Raw genomic sequence first — 21871 nt, 5'->3', positions numbered from 1 at the left:
AAAGCCTACTATTAGTACCAAGCTGAACTCTTCATTATTGAAAGACAGGGATGGTTCGAGCTGTCATAGACGGCTTCATTGACCGAGTCGTTTATCTAGGGGAGGTGGGCTAGTTGTAAAATGATGTATGTATTTTCGGAACCATCTTCCTGGATTCAAAATGTTATCAAATCCTTTTGGCTTTGGCAGTTTTACATCAGTATTTCTCACTGGCTTTGTTTTCTGACCATAAACAATTGTTGTGCATAGAGGATAAGTGATGCCTCTAACTTAAAATAGTCCATTCTTTATTTGTTTGTCCTTTACCCAGCCACTTCAGAGAAAGAAAAGCAGTTTGTGGTTAACTATCAAGAATAAAATCTGGGGACTTCGCTGGTGGTCCAGTGGTTGAGACTTTGCCTTCCAGTGCGGGGGGTGTGGGTCTGATCCCTGGTCAGGGAGCTAAGATCCCACATGCCTCGGGGCCAAAACCCAAAACATAAAACAGAAGCAATATTGTAACAAATTCAATAAAGAGTTTAAAAATGGTCCATTAAAAAAAAAAAAAGAATAAAATCTGGATTTTCACAACTAAGTAGTAAGTCTGGCTCTCTAAACATCATTAAAATACCATATAATCCTATGGTGTATGCATATATAGACATATTTCTTTCAGCTTTACAATTATTTTTTATAAAATGGTGATAGAGCTTCACTGGTTCATACTGTAAAGGCAAATATGCCTATAAATGACCCTAATAAATATGTCAGAATGGGAATCTTGGCAGTTACTTCTGTAGGAGCAGTTATTACCTCCCTCTTTCTTTTTCTCCTCCACATTTTTTTTCTAGGAAGTAGTTAGGAGGCTTGTTCTGAATTGTTTGGCCAAAGCTAAATAAATAGTTGAAGCAAGTCAAATTACGAGTTGTGGACCCTAAGTTGATCATATTCCAGTTGTCATAGAGCCTTGGGTTGGTATTGAATGAGTCAGATGCCTAAAGCAACATTTTGTGAATTTCAGAGTGTCAATTTTGTTTGTTTTTCACAGTATGGAACAGATCACACTTAGCCAAAAGGCAAAAGAAAAACAAGTTAGAATTTATGAAAGTATCACAATATAATCCATTGTACTTTGTGTTTGTTTTAAAAGGTAAATAGTGCTCTATCTTTTCAACAGGAAATGGAATCAAAGATACTTCGATGACTCTTTATACACATACTGAGCTCTAGAGTTATGATTTTCATAATAAAAAGACTTTCCTTTGCTAATCAACATAATAAAGGGGACTTATATGCAGAGACTAGTGTTATTAAACATTTTAAAATCTGATTTTCATTTTCTTCATATAACTATCATCAAAGGCAGAAATTTACCTAAAAACATAGTTGCAGTTATTGACATCATAACTTTTAGGTAGTACAACATCAAGAACTGGGGAGGAGAAAATGAAATTTTCCTGAAATCCTAAATTGGTTCTAACCTCTTCTCTTTTGTGTGCATGCACTTAATTCTCAGAAAAACTTCCGGTAGAGGCCAAGCTACCATGGTACAAACAAGCTCAAGAACTTGAAGAAGGAGCTGCTGTGTCAGAAGAGCCCTCGTAAGTTTTCAACCATGAGTTGTTCTGCTTTTGAAGCTGACTGGTTTAAAGAAAGCAGTGTCTTGCTGATTGTGGCTTTCATGGGTTCTGAGCTAAGTGTACTTCTCTTACCAAGGGTGGAATGAGGCTTTGGGGCTGTCATGTTGGAGATTTATCAGTTTCAAAGTGTTTCTCAAAATATGATTGCTCTCTAAATCTTTTCAGTTATGAACTAAGAAAATGAAAGTGTAGTGCCTACCCTCTTCTCCAAAATCTGGCCTCCTGTTTTCTTTTGCCAAGAGGCCAAAGGTGAGAAGGTCCAGGCTGCATCTGATGATGTAGCGTAGATTTGATGTGAAAGCCTAGGCAGCTTTTTATACTCGTTATCTCCCAGCTTTGCAGTATAGCCATTCACCAAAATGAAAGGGTAAGTGAAATATATCCGAGGTCAAAGGAAGCTTATTAGCTTTTCTTTTCCCTTTCTTGCTGGGCTTGGTATCAGATGGATACCAGGTCTTTGCCCCACTTGATCAAGGTCCCACACTGGCTCAGTTTGATCAAGGCCATGAAATCTGTAAGACCACTAGGCACAGATTTTCCAGATACTTCAGAAGAGGAAACAAGAAAGAGAGACAAACCTAGGTTGATTGATTAATTGACCAATAACTGTATATCGATTCTACTACAATACACTGATAGGCCTCTCTGCTGCATCATTTTTAAAAATACAGGAAAGCACTTTATTGATGAATTTCATCTATGACCAAAGCAGTTTCTCTGACTGATGATTTTCTAGATTAATTTATTTAATCCAAGTACTAGGCTCAGTGCTATGCATTGGTACCTAAGACATGTTATGTTACCCACCCTCCAAGAGCTCACAGTGTAGCATTCAGGATACAAAATGGTTTCCAAATTCAACCTGTAGTTTAAATTTTACTAAATATAATATATAAATTAAGATTATAATTTATATATTCAAAAGCAATTTAGAACCTCTTCTGCGTCATCCTGTTTGAATCTAAATCTGATATGGTTTGCCAGAACACAGATTGCGTTCTGAATCACACCCTAAACATCAAGAGATTGAAAAAGAAATCCAAAATACAGATTGGTAAAATGAACAAAGTTCATTTGTAAAAAAATGGCACTTGGTTTCACAGAAAAATGGTTTATATGTAAGGTAACACATTTCTTACTTAAAAGGATAAGAAGCAAAACATAGATTATTTCTGAATCATAAAGTTGCTACAGCATTTTGTTGCAACTTCTTTGAGAAAAGGCTTTAAGAAAAAGCAACTAGCCCCTGCAGAACTTTGGAGGAAAGGCAGTGGTTAAAGATACAGTGCAACTTTTATGTGACTATATAAAGGCTTAAAACTTTGTTTCTCTCCTGCCAGTACCTGGCTTGACAGACCTTCTTGCTGCTGGAGAGGAAGGAAGCAGTTCATTTTAGAGGGGTATTAACTCTTGAAGCCGCTAAGGGGTCCTATTTAAGACACGGAAAGATGCCATGTAATTGGAGCTTGTTACTCCTTATACGTATTCCTAGATTAAATACATTTACAGTCAGATAGGTATTATTTTACCTAAATAAACTCTGCTCTCCTGTACATTATATTTTGTCATTTGGTCTAAAGCGTAATTCTGGGAGTAATATTGCATTATGACCGATGTTAAATAATATAACAAAGTTTAAATTAGATCAAGACACCTTATACTAATAATTAAAAGTCTTTCTCTTTATTAGACACCCCTCAAATGAAAGCTGTAAGTAGAGTTTAATGCTTCTGCAGAAGCATTACATAGACCACATTCAACTGTATTTTGTAATGAGTGTTTTCCGCTAAAATTCTGATTAAGATGCATTATGCGTAACTTTAATCTTAACAAAATCCCTAAAGTAGTTAAATACATAGTTTTAACCATTGAAACTATAGCCATATATTAGATTATTAAATTTTACTCTTGGTGTAATGGAATTGCCATCTTGGCATGAGTAATCTGAATTGAAGTAGATTGTAATTGGAGTGCTAGTGCCGGGTAAAGGAAATGTACACTGTTATGCTCAGAACAATAATTACTTTTATACAAAAATGAAATAAATGACAGCTGTAGAATAATGTAATGAAAGGTATGTGGCTTCCACATTTTAATACACTTTACACGTTTACCGCATTGGACCCTAGGAAAGGTCCTACGTGTCACATTATTTTTTTTAATTGATTTTGAATTTTAAAAACATAATTTTGCAGGGTCTTAATCCTTTCTTTTTTATAAACCACACAGACTAGTTTCTGAATGTATGGAACAACCTATAATTACTCTCCATAGTATAATGAAAAAATGATACACTGTCAGCAAGTCTTTCCTTCCCCCCACCAAAGAGACTCACATTGCTTAAATTAAATAGTAATGTTTAGAAGCTGTGGTTGTCACTTCTGAACTAATACAGAGAAGCAAGAACAGTGGTCCAGGACTATTATCTCTTGCTTTGGCTCCAGTTAACATGGAGAGTTCTGTAATAAAACAGCAAATATCATTTACTTCCCCTTATGTAGAATAAAAATATTATCACCAGCCTGTCTCATAAAATACTATGGGAAAATCAGTAGCTTAAAGTCTTTAGTATATGGAGATACCATTATTGAATGTCAGATGCTTTTGGTAACCCCAAAATGAAAAAAAAAATTTTGGTTATCACTGTAGCCAAAAATATGTTTGAAAGCAACCACTCTAAGACATGTTTAGAAGAAAACTATAGTAAAAGACTGAAAACTGAACTGCTAAGAAATAACTAAAACTTTATAGAACAGAAGTATGTTACATATTCTGCTAAACTAAATGCCATGCAGAAGATACAAATAACAGTTATTAGTCTCATAGAATAGCTGAAATAAATATCAATAGTGGGTCACATGATAGTAATGAACTTACTATTGATGAGATTCATCTTATGAAGCTGCAGCTTCATTTATAAATGCTTTTAGACATTGTTTTTTCCTCAGACCTGGTTTACTTACAGTGTATTTGATTCATATGGTACAGAGGTAGGAATATTGTGATGAGTATATTTTCTTGATCTGCAGAAAATGATTTCTTAACCCACTTGTGGGAGTCCTGCGCTCTAAACTGACTTTTCACTGGTGGCCATAATTTGCCTTTAATCCACACACATGTTTTTATCAGGTTTTCCTGACGACCTACATCAAGAATCTTTAAGCAGCTTTGTCTCTCTTAATTGGGCAGAACAACGTGAACAAGATCCAGCCCCAAACTGAGACTAAGGGATGGGGGGCTTTAGCTAGTGAAGCTGATAAAGCACAGACAACCTTATAAATTCACGCAATAAAGTGAACTTGCTTCCAAGGATGTCAGCTGAGAAATCCATAGAAATCCCTGCTACACAATTAACATGGAAAGAATTATGGTTTGAGATAGACTTGTACAAAAAAATAAGATTCTGGGAGAGTTGCATTTTTCTGAGGGTAATAGCAGTGCCATGCTACCACTAGAAAGGGGGAAACGGGAGAGGGACTGACAGAATTCCCTTCTGCTGTTATTCAACCTATGTTTTTGAATTTGCCTCCAGCTGATGAGAGTAATGTTAGATTTAGGACACATCATTGAAATGCCAGCTGGTTGCTTCCACTAACAAATATATGGAAGTAGCTTTCTAGGTATTTTTTAAACCCTCAAAATTTTACTTTGGTTTGGTGAGAGATCAGAACTGCATTGTGGTCATACAATTATACTCATTGATCAGATAGAAGCTAAAGAAATCACTGACTTGATTTCGCATCTCCTGCTTTTATACCTTCCTTTCAGTCTTTGTTGGGATGTGTGTATAAACAGCATGACCACTTCAAGCCAAGTACACAGCATGGCCACTTTGACAGCTTAATTTCTTGAGCAAAAATAAAACTATGGTGACTTCTAGGACCTGTCAAGACAGCTGTCTACTGCTACTGCGGTTAATCAGCTGGCCTTCTTAGAAAACCTAATCTGACTTGGAATAGGAAGAAAATTTTTCATTTTCTTAACTCCTTCAAGCCACTAACAAGCCACCCAGTGCCCTAGAAGGTGATGGCATGGGGGCTCTCGATGCCCTGCCTTTCTCTTTCTAGACTTTCTGCTCTCTGAATCAAGTCATCCCAGGGAGAGGAAGGTCGGACTAATTGGGCATCTAGGGAAGTCAGGTCCACCCCAGAGTGATTTCAGTTGCCAGGAGTTCTGCTTGGTTGGCTCAGAACAAGTGACGGGAGACAGGTGATTCCCTTGGGTACCACTTGACCAGCACCGCTATTTTAACTAGCCATCCCTCCATCAAACCCCAGCATACACCAGGTGGAGACCCCTAACGGTGCTGTCCTTTCAAAGGTGGGATTGGGTGGTCCTCTGTGCCTTGATCTTACACTTAAAAAATGTTGACTTATCTTATTAGATTTTTCGTGAACAGCCTTACTGCATGGTTAGGAAAACATTTTGGGGCTGCACCACAATACCCAAGTCTTAAATGTATTGCCACAAATAACCTTGGTGTGAGCCATATTAAAAAGGAAGATGAGGGAAAGCAAGTGGGCAGAAGGCAGAGGTAATATCTGGATGCCAGATGGCATCAGCTTAGTGATGGGGCTGATTCAATAAGAGGCAAAGGGAAATTCCTGTCATGCATCTGTGTGAACAGAACCCACAAGGAATTAAGATACAGACAGAAAAGCCAATAAGAGTCTCCATGGTGATCCTATAGTCATTAAATGGTTTGTTTACCTTGGTGAAAATAGTATTTAAATATATAATATTTATATAATATTTAAGCTATATGTTTATATTAGTCCATATTTATATCCAGTAAGTTGTCTGAGAATGTGGATGGCTTAACTCAGTGGTTAAGAATGTGAATTCATACTTTTTTAAAGTGGTTAGGACTGTTAATTGTGTGACACGTGATTTTATATTTTCCCCCAAAGGATATTTAGGGACTCAAACCTTGGTAATGGATCCAGATAGTTTTGCTGTTCATATCCTCAATACAAGGTACCTCAAGTACATTCTCTTTGTGAATCTCAGGCCACAGAACATAAAAAGAAACATCTTCTATATAAAGAGAAACAGATATATCTCTTAAGAATTAAGAGTCACCTAAGATCAAGAAATGTAAACACTATTTGCAGATCATTAAACCCTCAGAAAGGATGTTCAAGCATAACATGGCATTAGAGTTACGGGATAAAAAAGCACAAAAGCATTTAATTTTGATTTGGCACATGGTGGAGTGAAAGCCTCATACTGGCCAGACTGAATGAGTCCTTATCCCCATAACGATCATGACCTCTCTCTTTTCCAACTCCTTCCTTTCTGGTCTCCCTGTCTACCCAAATCATTTTTATCCCTTATATCCTCTGCAGAATGCTTAATATAAATTCTTTGGCTGATTATGTATTTTAAATAACACTGGACCTGCTAATTGTTCACACCTTCTGATGAAAGAAGCTGAATTCACTCTTTAAGTCACCTGCTCTGGGCCAGACTTTGTGTCAAGTGCAGGTACTGTACAAAAGAAACCCAATAGTCCCTGCCCTCAAGGAACCTTGAGTGCATGCTTACCACAGGCATGATAAGATTGTGAGCAAAGTATTGGCCAGTCATCCACAGACTGAACAAACAAGCCAGTCATTTTGAAGAAATGCCATTTGGTGTTTGGGTACGCACAGCACGATTGTGTTATTGATTTCACAAGGAGTGTAGGAGAATTATTTATTGAATTCCCAAACTCTCTCTACTACCCAATGTTCCTCTGAGCTACAATATCAGGATAGTTAAGCTAGTACATGGTAAAAATGCACAAATATGAGAAATGAGTGAAAGAAGAATGCAGTAGACACTGAAGGGGCTTGGTGGGGATATAAATGTAAACTGGGGGTTCGCAGATTATGATAGAATTTCTGTGTATCTGACTTTGACTCCAAAACTAGCACTTGAGGAAAGATCATTGTATCTTTTTATATAGCAAATGATCAGATATTTTGTATCAGTAGATGTACCTCACTAATCCTTGGTAGGTGTTGAAAATACGCTACTGAAACCACAGATAATTTCCTAAAATATGAAATTTTTTTCAGGTACATCAGGCTGCCAACTATGTGAGTTGGTGAGGGGGGTGAGTCTGTATATTTGTGTGCTCAAACAAGAATACAGCCCCGCTGGAATCAAAGTAAAAAGCACTTTAACTATTGATCAAAGCTACATGCATGGTAGCAGCATGCACAGTGGTGAAAAGTGTGGGCTCCAGGGACGGACCTCCTGGGTGTGAATCATGGATCTCCCAACAGTAACAGGGAACCCTGACAAATCATTCAACCCCAGAGACCTTAATTTCCTCATTTGAGAAACGAACATAATGGTATCTATATCACAAGGCTATTTAGAGGATTAAGTTATGTGTAAAGTACCTGGTATGCAGAAAACTCTGTTTAGGTGTTAACTGTGGTTATGATTGGACCTTTTCCAGCATCATTCATGTTCTTAGAGAATATTTAAGAAAGTAAAATTGTATAATAATTACTCATTTACAAATGGAGAAATTGAGGCAGGTCTTATCTCTGTCTCATACACGTTGTATCATGTGACATGTGAGAGAACCACAAGTAACCACAAATAACCCCAAATTCAACTAGTGGTTCCCCAGCTAGCACCACCTTCCTGCGTCTCCTCTATACTTCTGAGGCTCTTTGAAGACTCACTTGTAAGCGGCACACTTTGAATTTAGCCAAGAATTTATCCTAAGGGACGAGGGTTAGTTACCTTTATTTGAACCAAAAGAAATCTATAGCAAGTGGCAAAAATGAATAAGGAAAGTTTAGAAAATGCTCGGATGGAAAAGCATCCTCTCTCAACTCTGAGTTACGTCCAGTTGATACCCCAAGCTTGCTCCCAGCATTCACTGAGACAGAAAAATCAATAACAAATTCAAGAGAGCAGACAGAGCCATTTTTATGTAGTCATTAGAAAAGCCTTTCTTGCAAACCAAGAAGTTCTAAATTTGTCAGCCCCTCCTACTGTCTCCACTTAATGCTCAATCTGGAGCTACTTTCAGAACTAAATCTGAACTGCTGCTCAGCTGAGCCCTAGAGAGTGGCAAAGACAAATTAATGGGATCCTTGTGTGCCAAAATACAGTATGGACCCTGTCACCACCAATATATGTTAAGTCCATTAAGGTCATTTTTAATGAACTGAACTTTTCTTTGGAAAGCTTTGCCAAACTTGTTGAATTAAGGGAAAGAAACCTTTACAAAATTGCAAGATAAACTAATTCCACTCCATGTGAAGAAGAAATGGTTCATGACAAGTATTCTGAGTTTACAATATTTTAGATTTTTATCCAAGTCAGAGAAAATAATATGCCTTAAAATCTACCTTCTTTTATTAAGCTAAGAACTCCAAATGCACTAATAGCGTTGTAAGCTATAATGGCATTTTAGTTCCTGGGGTATGGCTTTTTAAATCATCAGACTAGCCTTAAGGAAAACCAAAATTTTAAATCACGTTCTGTTCACATAGGTCAGAAAAGCAACGGAGAGAAAGATGGTCTGAAACGAGTGTCGTAGCCTCATTTTTCATTGGTGGAGAGTGCTTTGGCTCCATTTGTATCTGCTCATACAGTTAAGGGTCTATCTTCTCTTTTTCCCAAATCTCTGTGTGTAATGAGTTTTAAAGAGTGGGCTCCTCTAAACTAGGAACAATTCCATAATGCTCCAGAGTCTTCACTGTTGGGTGGCTGGTTGTATAATAAGGCAGTGTTAGACCAGAGTCATGTATAAATTACTGAAGACATCCTCTGTCTCAAAGCTGCCCCAAATCCTTTTATTCTATAAAGCAGCGTTTTTATTGAGATTTAACGTAAGTATGATAGACACAGAACTTAAACTTGTCTCAAGCTACATGATAACCCAAACCCCATCAAGATGAATCAAGGCCAGCACATACTGCCCAAAGGCAGCTATTAGAAATATAAATAAATAAGCCCATGATAGCTACTAAATCTGGGCACAATCACTTTTTGAAAGACCATAAGAAACTTTTAAAACAGGAAAATGGTTTCAGATTTTCCATGCCAACGCCTGGAACTTAAAAGTATGATTTAATTTCTTTGAAGTTTTAGGCTATTGCCTCTTTATCTAGCTTGGTTTCAACCTCTGGAGCCAAGAATAAGCCCAATATCAAATCACTCATAACATCAACCCTTACCCTCCTATTTACCCATTCACTTATTCATTTGGAAAGAAAATGTATTTTTGAGCACCTATTATGTGAAGTTCTACCTTCATGGAGGTTTGGTCTAATAAATGAGATAGTTATTCCATAAAGATTCACACTTGATTATCAAAAACTGATCACTGTTATAAGAAAATGAAGAGGTTCTGTCAGAGAGTCTGACAGGGGCCCCCAAAAGGTCTGGGAGTCCAGGAAGTCTTCTTTGAGAAGGGACATGTCAGCTGAGACCTGTAGGATGAGCGGAAGTTATTCTAAGCTGAGAGAAGGGAGGAGGGTTATCCAGGGAGTGATCCACACATGCCAGAACCTTGAGTCAGGAAAGAATTACACACATTTAAGCAAGTGAAGGAAGACTAGTGTGTCTGGAAGCTAGTGACTGGGCTGGGGGTGGGGAGAATTGTAGGAGATGAAGGTGGATAATGGCATAATATAAACCTGGGTAAGGAGTTTGGCTTTGTTTCTGGGTATAGCAGGAACAATGAAAAGGTTTATATTTTAAGAGCCCCCTGGCTACAGCATGAAGAAAGAATTATTAAGAGCTAACAGAGGAAGAAAACAGACCACTGGCTATTGTGGTAGTCCAGGAGAGAGCAGATGTTATCATCAATGATCTGGCTTACATGGCAGCCTTAGAGCCAGGACAATGAGGTGGTAAAGAGCATGGATTCTATAGTAAATGGCCATGATTTGAATCTTGAGTCTGCCATTTATTTAGCAGTATGACCTTGGGAATATCTGTGTCTCAATTTTATCATCTAGAAATTGGGATGAAAATATAACTGTTAAAATATAATTTATTTTTGTTAGATATATAATTTGTCAAAATATAATTTTCAGAAAGGTAAAATCGTGATTTATAAATATAAAATGAGCACATGTCAAACTTTTTATTTAACTCATGAATTATGACAGAACCAATAAGATGTTAAAACTAGTTCTAATGTGAATTGGATTTAGAAGAGTTTATATTTTCTATCAGACAAAATTATTTGCATTGACATGAACAGAAAAATAAGTTCCATCGCTATGAACGAGAAACATCTACATCATCACTAGCTCTCTACAAGGAAACTTTCATCTCTATGGAGTTGCAAAACAGACTAGCCAAAGACAAAGACTCACACTTCCATAGAATTTGACAGCCCCTGAAAGTCTGCTAGTAGTCTTGTTTGTCCATTTCACAATGTTTCTGACAGTACCCATCTCCTAACAGTGTTATAATGAGCTAATATATAGAAATGCTTAAAACATATCAGTGAAAGTTAGCTATTATTGTTGTGGTTGTTGCTGTTATTATATCAAGGCGGTAGTAGTCGAGATGGAGAGAGGTAAATGAATTTCAGATATATTTTTGAGGGAGAATTAACAGAATTTGGGAATCGTTTCAAAGTGAGGAATTAGGGAAAATGAGGGGTCAAGAATAACTCCTAATTTTTCATGTGAGCAATTAGCTACCCAGTTGAATCATTTGCTGTGATGGAGAAGGTTGGAAGAGGAATCGGATGCTAAGAAAGGGAATCAAGAATTCCATTTTGGACACTTTAAGTTGGAGATAGCTTTGAAATATCCAAGTGAACATGTCAATCAGGAGAGATGTCAATGTGTACTGGTTAAGAGCATGAAACCTTACTAGGTGTGTGGCTTATATCTCAGTTTCCTCATCTGTATATTAAATGGAGATAATAATAATTCTTTTCTCGTCAGGTTATTGTCAGGATTTAACAACATTTATTTATAAAGCACTTAGAAGTGAGGCTGGCACATAAGAAGCACTGCATAATTTTTTGATAAATGGATTGTGTTAAATTAATGTTTATTCCTTTCAAAGAGTAAAATGGCTTGCTATCCCAAATCTTACTTTAAAAAAAAGTTTCGATATGAAGCTTAGACAAAAGGTCTAGACTGGAGAGTAAATACTTAGAAGTTGCCTGTACTTTGGTGGTATTTGCAAACAAGAATCATTGGTGAGCACATCAGAAGACCGCACCAAACTGAGCCTTCAGGCACTGCAGTATTTAGAGTTTGAGGAGAGAAGGATCTAGAAAAGGAGCCTGAGAAGGAAGTGACCAGAAAAGAAAAACCTGGAAAGTTTGGTGTCATGTAAGTCAAGGAGAAAGTAATTCAAGAAAAAAGGCACAATCAGATGTGCTGGATGCTACCGGAAACAAGATAACTGAGCACTGGATTTGTTGGGAAGAGAAGACAATGTGGGACCAATACTCTTAAACATTTATTATCAACTGTCTTTTTCCTGGCTTTTCTCTTATTGTTAAAGAAGAACAACATCCTGATGGTCAAGAGGGTCCCTCCTTTAGTAAGATTCCTTCTAATATCTTTTTTTAAATTTATTTATTTTTTGGCTGCATTGGGTCTTAGTTGTGGCACGTGGGATCTTTCGTTGCGGCACGCGGGCTCTTCGTTATGGTGCATGGGCTCCAGAGCACATGGGCTCTGTAGTTGCAGCACATGGGCTCTCTAGTTGTGGTGCACAGGCTCAGTGGTTGCGGCACGCGGGCTTAGTTGGATTCTTAACCACTGGACTACCTGGGAAGTCCCATCCTTCTAATATCTTGTCTGGAACCATATTAGAGGAAGCTGGGTCAGACCTACAAGATGAGTTTAACAGAGTACTCATACATACGAGGTCCTAGGCTTTGAAAGAGCCCAGTCATCTCTGGCTCGTTGGAATTTGGAGAGAACTCTGATCTCCTGCAGCATTTCCTTCTAGTACAGAGTCTCCTTGAAAGGAAAATGTGCTCTTTAATGCAGTCAGCCTTTCTTCCCCCACTTCCAGCACTGAGCATTTCTGCAAGAAAGCCATTGAGGCATTCTTGCCGAGGCCAGCTGCCTCTCAAAGAACCCAAAAGGGCATCACTATCATCAGAAAAAGAAGTCAACTGCTTGGAAAATGCCACTAAATATTGCTGTCCCAGGACTGCCTTAGAATGTTATGGAATTGGGTCCTTCCTTCACATCACTGGTTAGCAGCACTATACGGGGCAGTCACTGAATTTTTTTTTTTTTTTCAAATAATTGTATTGGTGACTGCATCAAAATTGTCATTTGTTTTGTCATCTTAATTTCTAGAACCATTCTATTCTTGGTTATACTACTAGGCACCTTACGGTGCTGAAGACCCTCACAACTCAGGCATGATACTTAAGGATGTGAGGAACCTATGAAAAAAAGTGGTGCTATTAGATGTTTTGTAGAGTGATGTCCTGGACACCTTTGCAAAATTTTGCTTGGAGACTTCAATATGCATTTCATAACCAGCATGAATTATTTGCAATTCCAGAGAGTTGTAAGCTAACAGCTGCAGTTGAGAAATATTTTCATAATTCCACATTCAGATCAAGTATCCTTGACTAAAGAGCTTTCACAATAAGTTAGATTCCCATTTATTTGGAATGATTTAGGTGTGGTTCTAAGTGAATGTAGAGGCATATTTTGTAGAGGCATTTTAATGCTTTAGATATATATATATATATATATATATAGATATATATATATATATATATTTTAAAAGCTATAGAATTTATTTGTATTTCACAAGTTTTTCATGCACTTTCTTCATTTTTTTTAATAGTTCTATGAAATTTTATCACGGACATAGATTCATATAACAACCACCACAATCAGGATAAAAAACTGTTCCATCATCCCCCCTAAACTGTCACCTTCTCTCCCTTTATAACCACTTTCCCCACAAACCAAGCCCCTAATTGCTACAATGACAAAAGAATTCATAAATAAGTTTGATTTAAAAACACAATGTCAATGAATTAGGTGTATATATTCATTAATGAAATTGTCTAGCTTTGTGTTGAAAAGCCAGTGATTACTTCTCGTACAAACATGAAATGCAAAGCTAGCTATATTTTTAAATAATCATTTTAAGTTTGTCTTAGTATGATGGACTTTTTTTTTTTTTTTAGTATGATGGATTTTATAGGTAAATCACTTTAAAGCTCCTAGAGTGATTCAGTTAGAGTTGCCTGCCCTTTGTAACATTCCAAAGGTTTTTTGTTTGTTTACTAGTTTGGAGGATTTTTTTTTTAAACATCTTTCCTTTTAATTTCATTGAGAGACATTGAATAAATAACTGAGTAGATGAAAGAATGTGTTTCCCTTTCCCTCTCCTAGTTCCTTTCCCACCCAGCAGCAATTATTTTTTTCTCATAGATCCAAATGCCTCTTCGATATAAATGCCCAAATGCCCAAATTCCCAGCTAGGTTTAAGTAACTGCACCTTTTCTTAAAGATTTTACTGTCTCAAAGATTGTCCAGAATCAGGAGAAGAGCCAACTCTTCAAAACTAAAGAAAAAGAATAGAGAAAGATTGAACTAAAAATAAGATGAGGTAATATGAAATACCATTTTTACCAATGACATATGATGATTTTTTGTCCCCAAATGACATATTTTTGTAAAAGACTTAATTCTTAATTTGGTATAGAATTACTTATACAGTATTTTATTTTTCCAATATACTCTTCTCCAGATCCCTCTGTGGCCACTGGTTAGGTGAGAAAATTTTAGAAAGGGAATAATCATGATTCTCATGTGAATATAAAATAAACATCTGTCAAAGATTGTATTTACCTCATTGATTAATGAAGAAACCAGGAATATGTTACAGCCAACTCAACGGAAATTTAAAAGAACCAAACATATTCAGGCAAATAAGAATAGTGAAATGAATTTACAAGTAGATGCAAAATGGGTCTATCCACAGGACAACCAATTGCATTCCATGAGACACAATTCATCTTCATTTCTATGGGAAAGAATCTCATGATCAATTTCCTGCAATTTAAAAGTTGTAAAATAACTCACAGTCAATGAAAGATTTTAAAATTTTATAATAACTAGGAACAGTGCCCTGAACAGAATATTCAGTAATCTTTCGGCCTCTTTTAAGTTTTTATAATTTTTTTCTACACTATTCAGTTCATTCCCTCCTCTCCCCTCACCCTAAAATCACCAAAAGAAAGAGGAAAAAGAAATCCACAACCCCTATCAACTTATAACTCAAATGTTATAAGATTGAAAACTAAACGAAAATTAAGTATTTCTAATGTGATTTTCTGCAAGTTTCAGTTTGCATTTTGAAACTAGAGAATGGGGTGAGGCTCGTAACAGCATCAAAATAACACAACTATAGAGCTACTATATTGTGCTACACTTATTTTGAGTAATCCCAATGATATTTTTTTTAACAAGCACTCATATGAAAGGAGGAGAGAGGAAAGGAAGAGGAGAAAAGAAAAAAAAATAGTAGGCCATGTGTGTATAAAACTAGAGCTAAGTCTGGCTAATATCTGCAGGAATGTGAGACTAACCAAGGGTGAATTGTTTCTCTTTAGCATCATATTAATAAAGTAATAGTTTTTATTATTTTAGTCCATGCTTCTGACTCCGTAATAGCCACTAATAAACTAAATCACTTCGGGATTTTACAAGTGAATTTGATTATCACTCTTTTCTATTTCATAATAGGGACTGTGGTAATACCTCTAATTAAAGGATAAGTATTTTGGTAGTGAAATGAACAATGAATCTTGCAAACAGAAGACCAGACAGAAACATAAATTACTTATTTGCCAGGGATCTGTTCGTTTGTTTGTTTTATCCTGGAGATGGGAAAACTAAATGCAGAAATCATATCAATCATTTCTGAAGCTCAAGCCCACCTTTGAAAGAACTCAACTTATCCAAGCCATTCTTCATTCATCTGGCAATAGTGCTGCTAACCAAAACAATTTTTAAATTACCCAAATTAAACTTCAGTAATATATTGTACATCAAAACGATTAATATACTGATTTTTAAAAGACACGTTGACTGCATTTTAAAGGTCCCACTTTAAAGGTTCTAACTCAGCAAGAACTACTCAAGATGTGTCTTCTAAACATTGCAGTTAAACCTCCTAGCTCATATGACTGCCCTCTCACTGACCTTGCTCCCTCCCACTTGTGGCCAGAAAGCTCAAGATAGTAAATACAGAGTTGGGAGATCTAGGGATGTGGGGGAAGGTTTCACATGAAAAACAGTTATTATTCATTTGGCCGTTTGCACTATTAGATATTTTTCTTTTGAAATACAATCTCCTGCCTTCAGTGAGAGAGAATAGTATATCATCCAGTGTATGCACTAGAGATATTAGGATGACTGCCAAAAGACAGCACCACTTAAAGACCAAATTGTTCTTAATTGGTGTGAACTTGATGAAGACCTAAGGATAGTGGGTTGGGAGATAAGCCAGTAAGGCTATTTGACACTTGATAAGGTTCTAGCTTGGGAGACATAAAGTAGATTAACCCTAAGTATCCCGACAGTCAAAAATACACACATACACCCTCACACACATATTTCTTTACTTTTTTCATTTAGATGCTACTTTAAAGTAAACAAGTCTCAATCATTGCAACGAGTTGATGGGGCTTTGGTAGCACCCCTTTTCTACTTTGTGCGCTTTTGGTGTATCTTCCCGGTCCTAGAGAGAGAACAAATGCAGAGTGATTCATGTTATAGGCAAGGAGAGCTGAGGGTTTCATTTGTGCAGCCTCTATATTCTAGATTTCATCTGGGACTCACTTTTTATCTAGGAGATAATCCATAAAGAAATCAATTTAGCTACTTGTCATAAATTTATATATATAGGGGAAAGATGGAAACAGAGGTTATTGCAACAACAAAGACTCACAAACATGGCCCACAAAGACTAAAATCTTCCCTATCTGGCCCTGTACCGAAAAAGCTATTTGATCCTTGGTCTCTTGGAATAGTCACTGAAGAGGGCTATTATAGCTGACAGAACAATAATCCTTACTGCATGGGAAAAGCTAATAGGGTGCCATCCTTTTTGAGATCTTGTCATCTTCTTCATTTGAAAACCAAATTCAGGACCACATTATTAAACAAGCATTATTCATCACTATTGTCAAAGCTGGCAGACTTATCATTTGCTTCTGGGTTTTCTCTTACATATAAAATAGTTTGGTATGTATTTTCTTTTCTGTCCACACCTGAGTTGTAAATTTCAGTGCTTGTGTATTTGTTATGATCCTTGTTCCAGGACTCAGGCAGATAGATGTGAATGTGTCATAAGAGGGTTAAACTTATTTCGATTGCAGATTTTGGTTTTATATTCCTAAAAGACTGCTACAGGTAGCGTTATTTAAAGAGGGAAAGACATTTTAATCTTTTAGGATACTGTTTTCCCCACCACGTTCTCTAGGTGCCAGGAGATGGTCAGGAATTCAAAAATGAATGAGGGAGGTGACTCTGTGATGAGAATTTCTTGGGAATAATTCTGGGTGATGCTTCCTCCCTCATCCACCTTCCTGACAAGGTTGTATGTGACCTTCGTTCACCCCTAGGGGATGGCTCTTCAAAGGAAACAAGCATCAGGCCTTTCTTAAAGGGACTCCCTCCATGCCTCAGACACCATGGGTCTGGGTCTCCGGGCCAGTCCCCCTGCTCTGCACACAGCCCAGGCTCAGGCCCAGGCCACATCTTTGTTGGCCTTCTTCCAGTTTGAAAACTTGGATAGGTTTCCTGTTAGAATTTCAGTTTCCCTACACTAGATAGGAACTATTTTCACTTGCTGGGATTTAATGCTATAACCTTCTTATCACTTCTTTCCTTTTCTGCCAAAGTCAAGGTTAAAGAGCCAGGTTTGCATGCCTCCTCAGCATGACTCCCTGTTCAAAAGCAGTAGGATCATGGAAAAGTAAAATTTTTTTTTTAATTCCAAAGTCCTTTCTCCAGATTATTATACTAACTTTGTGAAAATGTTAGTGGTTCCCTCTGGGCTTTTTTTTCTAGGCACTTCTCAAGGTCATTGCAGATATGGCCACTGTTGATTAGTGGGAGGAAAAAAGCCTGTTTTGGAATTTGGATATTGTCCTACATTCTAGAGAAACTCAGAGAAAAACCGAGTTCTCCCTAATGTGGCTTTTCTCGGTGGGGAGGCGCTGGAGGCTGTTGAACAAACTCGTATGAATGCAGAGCCCCTCGTTTACTGTGACATGCCTGTGGATTTAAATTTGTAGCAGGGCTTTTCTCTAGGATATAAAAAGAATTGCAGTCCAGACTAATTCAAAGAATGTGTGAGGAACAAGGCTCTGCGCCATTCTTGGAAACTTACAAAAAAAAAACCTCTTTCTCTTTCTGTATATAAATAAATCTTGGGAAGCACATTGAGCAGAAAAGCAAAGAAAGTTACAGAATCTGAAATCCAGACTAAAAACAAAACAAAAAAATACTTCCTTAAATATCTCTAAGGGCTGATTTTGTTAGAGTTTTTAGTATTAGTATTAGTCTGCTGGAAGAATAGCCAGCATCTGCAGGAGACACAAGTGCTGGGATTTAGACCGATAGAGAAGAAACCAATTCCCTGCTCCAAAGAGCTACCACTGTGGGTGCAAAGCAGGGAGAAAGCAGGTGGTCTGTGGCTGGAATGTCTTCCAGCTGGGGGTTCATATGACACTCACGAAGAAACCAATCCAGAAACAGTGGCAAATGAGCTCATGAACTACACCGAAGCGCCCAGCACAGGACAGAGTGGCTGAGCCCTGAGCACATCCTGGGACGGCACTGGGCCACGGTGGCAGGTGGGATGTGGACCCTCCCGGTACCCGCGGTCTCCTGCTTGGGGCTTCTCATCCTGTCCTCTTGTCTGCTTGCGGACTGCAGGTTCATCCCAGAGGCCTGGTCGGCCTGCACGGTCACCTGTGGTGTGGGGACCCAGGTGCGAATAGTCCGGTGCCAGGTGCTCCTGTCTTTCTCTCAGTCCGTGGCCGACCTGCCTGTTGACGAATGTGAAGGGCCCAAGCCGGCATCGCAGCGCCCCTGCTACGCAGGACCGTGCAACGGGGAGGTTCCTGAGTTTAACCCGGAAGAGACAGATGGCCTCTTCGGTGGCCTGCAGGATTTTGACCAGCTCTACGACTGGGAGTATGAGGGCTTCACCAAGTGCTCCGAGTCATGTGGAGGAGGTAAGAAGGGGGAATCTGGCTCAGATCTTTGCCACCGTCTTGTCCTTTTTCTGTTAACTTCTCTCTCTGCGTGCAGCTGTGTCACGTGATTGCCTCTAGTCCAAGCATGATAAGTAGGGGGAGGAAGCCATTCTAAATGTAAAGCGGACTGAATGAAACACAGATGTATTCCTCTTTGGGCTTGAGCAGCTTTTAGACTGTCAGCTATGAGTAGCCATCACAAGTAATGCTTTTACTTCTAGTTGTCATTCTGACGTTTTGCACTATATCTTAGCGTATCTGACTGAGAAACAGAGTTGACACTGACCTGGCAATGCTCTCAACATTTACTTTTATTTATCTATGCCCTTGCCTCTGTGCATGTGGTATGAACCAAGACCCAAGATGACAAGCAGTCTGCTGTTCCCAAGGACAGGGTACAGCCCATCTGATTTACTCAGCTGATTCCCAAAGTAATATCTGTTGACAAAGGGAAAGGGTGTATAAGGACAATTAACACTGTGGTTACCCAGAACTGGAAAGGAGTTTAAAGATTAAACCCTGACCCCACTGCCATTTTATAGAAAATGAGAAAACTGAGATAACAGAGAAGCTGAGTGACTTTTTCAAGATCACACAGCTAGTGAGTGACATTTGGGACTAGGCCTGCTGTTTATTTCTCTGTCAAGGGTCTTTCCATCATACCTCACTTCTTTAAGCATTTAGAGAGTTCCCAAGGCTTTCTCACTGAATGAATATTATTTAAATAATGTTCAATGTTTCCATGTATATTGACCTGGTTCTCTTAGGTCTAGTTCATGGTGATAACGGATTCAGTGATTTTTCTATTTCGGGTGTTAGTAATGGAACTGTAGTGGGAGAAGAAGGCATTTTAAATCAACAATTAATTTTTTAACATTACGATCTTTCGTACCACTGTAGAAAATACATTAGATGCCTGTCACCACTGTCTCCCATGTCTACTCCCAAGAGAGATTTTGATAGGTGAGGAAACGCTAGCTGATTTCCCATCAAATCCCTGTCACTGGCTCTCAGTAACCCCTGTTGTCACATTAAGGGTCTGCATTCCCAGCAAAGTTTCTTACTTAATTGGTATAAAAATATCTATATTAAAATTATTTCCCCAAACTGCTTTCTAAACCATGACATTTTGGAAACTCTTCTATAAAAGCATCTTTTCTCATTACTGGGAATGTCAGAATACATGTTGTTCTGACATGTTGTTCTGCCCAAATTGTTCATGCGTAGTTGAAAAGGAATGGATAGTGGAACAAGTACGAGCAGAGAAATCAATTTTCTCCATTAGGTCGCTTCGTAAGCATTTAATAGTCTTGACCTTGAGGTTCTCGTTTTTTTCTAAGTCTTCCAATTTCAAACCGTGGAGTTCTTAAGTGTTTTCATGGAGAGCCTATTATTTTAAAACCTAAGATTTTTCCATCTGATTCTGGAAGACAGTTTCTTGGAACTCCGCTATAATCCATGTTCCTGTGGTGCCCTCCACTCACAATGAGGACATCTTTTCTTCCATGCTTAATGAGGGAGAGGTGTTAAATAAGCTTTGGTGATCTCTGAGCCCCAGCAGGAGCTCAGAGGCCAGGTGGAAAGGACACAGCAGTGGCTTACAGTTGCTTCTTTCCAACATAGTGAACGACTCAAGAGTCCAGATGGTGTGTGTTTATCCCCAATTTCCACGATCACCTGAATTGAACAATCATGATCTTTAGTCTAAAATGAATGTGCTTTGAAACAAATTATTCATGATCTCTCAGTCATGATTCTCAGTTATAAGTCAAGCCTGGAACTTTATGAGCAGATGGGGAAAATGATGCTGTAATGGAATATATAAATGACCAGATACTTTTATCTTTAAGATTCTAACCATTTCTGCTGGTCAACCAGGGGTATAAAATTCAAAGCGTAGAGAGTATGTGGAATGTTTTTCATTTAAAAGGTTTTCAGAAGCTATTGATCTGGAAATAAGATTTGTATATTTCATACACAAATGATGTCGGCTTGTAGGAACTGAGCATCTTTGTATAACATAAAGTGTACATCATTTATATCCAGTTAGGTCTTTAACTGTCAACAACTGTGCACACTTACCTACAGTTGTGTCACTGTGCCAAGGTAATATATCTATGCCTAAAATGTTAAAAGTTGAAAATTCCAAAGTGGTGAAACTATGCTCGGGTCACAGGGTCCATACGATGCCCAGACACACTAACAAATTATTTTGGTATACGGGATATGTATATTTTGAAGTCATCGTTTGGCAGTAACATTTTATGGTACTACCAACTTTGATCTTTCACTAAAATATAACCCACAAGGTTGAAGATATTTTTAATCATTCCTGCTGAAGCCAATCAAAAATCTGCAGGATTAACACATAGATTTTAAATCAATTTTGGGTTATAAGACCAGTCGAGCTAATTTTATTGTTTTTGCAACCTCAAGAGATGAAATTGGATAGACACAAAAGTAACCTTTCACCTAGCAGAGGCAGCAACCAGAAGGAACTAGTTAGTAATTTAGGCTGTAGTTGGTGGCTGCGTTTCCCCAAGCTGTCATCAAATATCATGTAACAATTATGCTATTCTGGGAGATATAAACACTGAAAATCCCATTTTCTGGAAGATTGAAAGTGAGTCTAACCTGTTCAGATCTGTGTCCTGTTGTCTCACTAACATCTCCTGATTATATTTTAATTTTCCACATGTGAACGGATAGGTGTGGTCAAGGAGAGCGGATTTGAACCTGAACAGCTTTATTGACCTCCTAGATGGTAAAATCGACGTTAAAAATCTAGCTGAAGGAAAACTTGAAACTGATTTCAGCAAGTATAAAAGGTGAAATCCTGTGCATCTTGCTCCCTTTTCCTTATGAGTCCTCTCCTTTTGCTTCTGTCAAGAAAGGAAAACTCAGAATCGGAAAGGACCATACATACACGTGTGTTCTGTGTTGGTTTAAAACGTCCTTCTCAGTGCAAAAATTAGCCCATTTGGAAAGTAGCAAAGACTTGATGAGCTAA

The 21871-nt window shown here is 37.9% G+C and overlaps 1 protein-coding gene across 3 annotated transcripts in view; it reads left to right on the top strand.

The window, feature by feature from the left end:
* Window positions 1-21871, top strand: part of ADAMTSL1 (ADAMTS like 1) — a 470823-nt gene that overhangs the window by 225882 nt on the left and 223070 nt on the right. For all 3 annotated transcript variants that reach the window (XM_082401580.1, XM_082401578.1, XM_082401579.1), the window contains 2 exons: window positions 1496-1580; window positions 18539-18840. In XM_082401580.1, coding sequence (XP_082257706.1) covers window positions 1496-1580; window positions 18539-18840 — 387 coding nt within the window. The remainder of the gene's footprint in view (window positions 1-1495; window positions 1581-18538; window positions 18841-21871) is intronic.

The sequence above is a fragment of the Balaenoptera borealis genome, assembly GCF_965194805.1.
Source record: "Balaenoptera borealis genome assembly, chromosome: 8".
NCBI lineage: Eukaryota > Metazoa > Chordata > Mammalia > Artiodactyla > Balaenopteridae > Balaenoptera > Balaenoptera borealis.
This window is presented reverse-complemented; position numbering and strand designations above follow the sequence as displayed.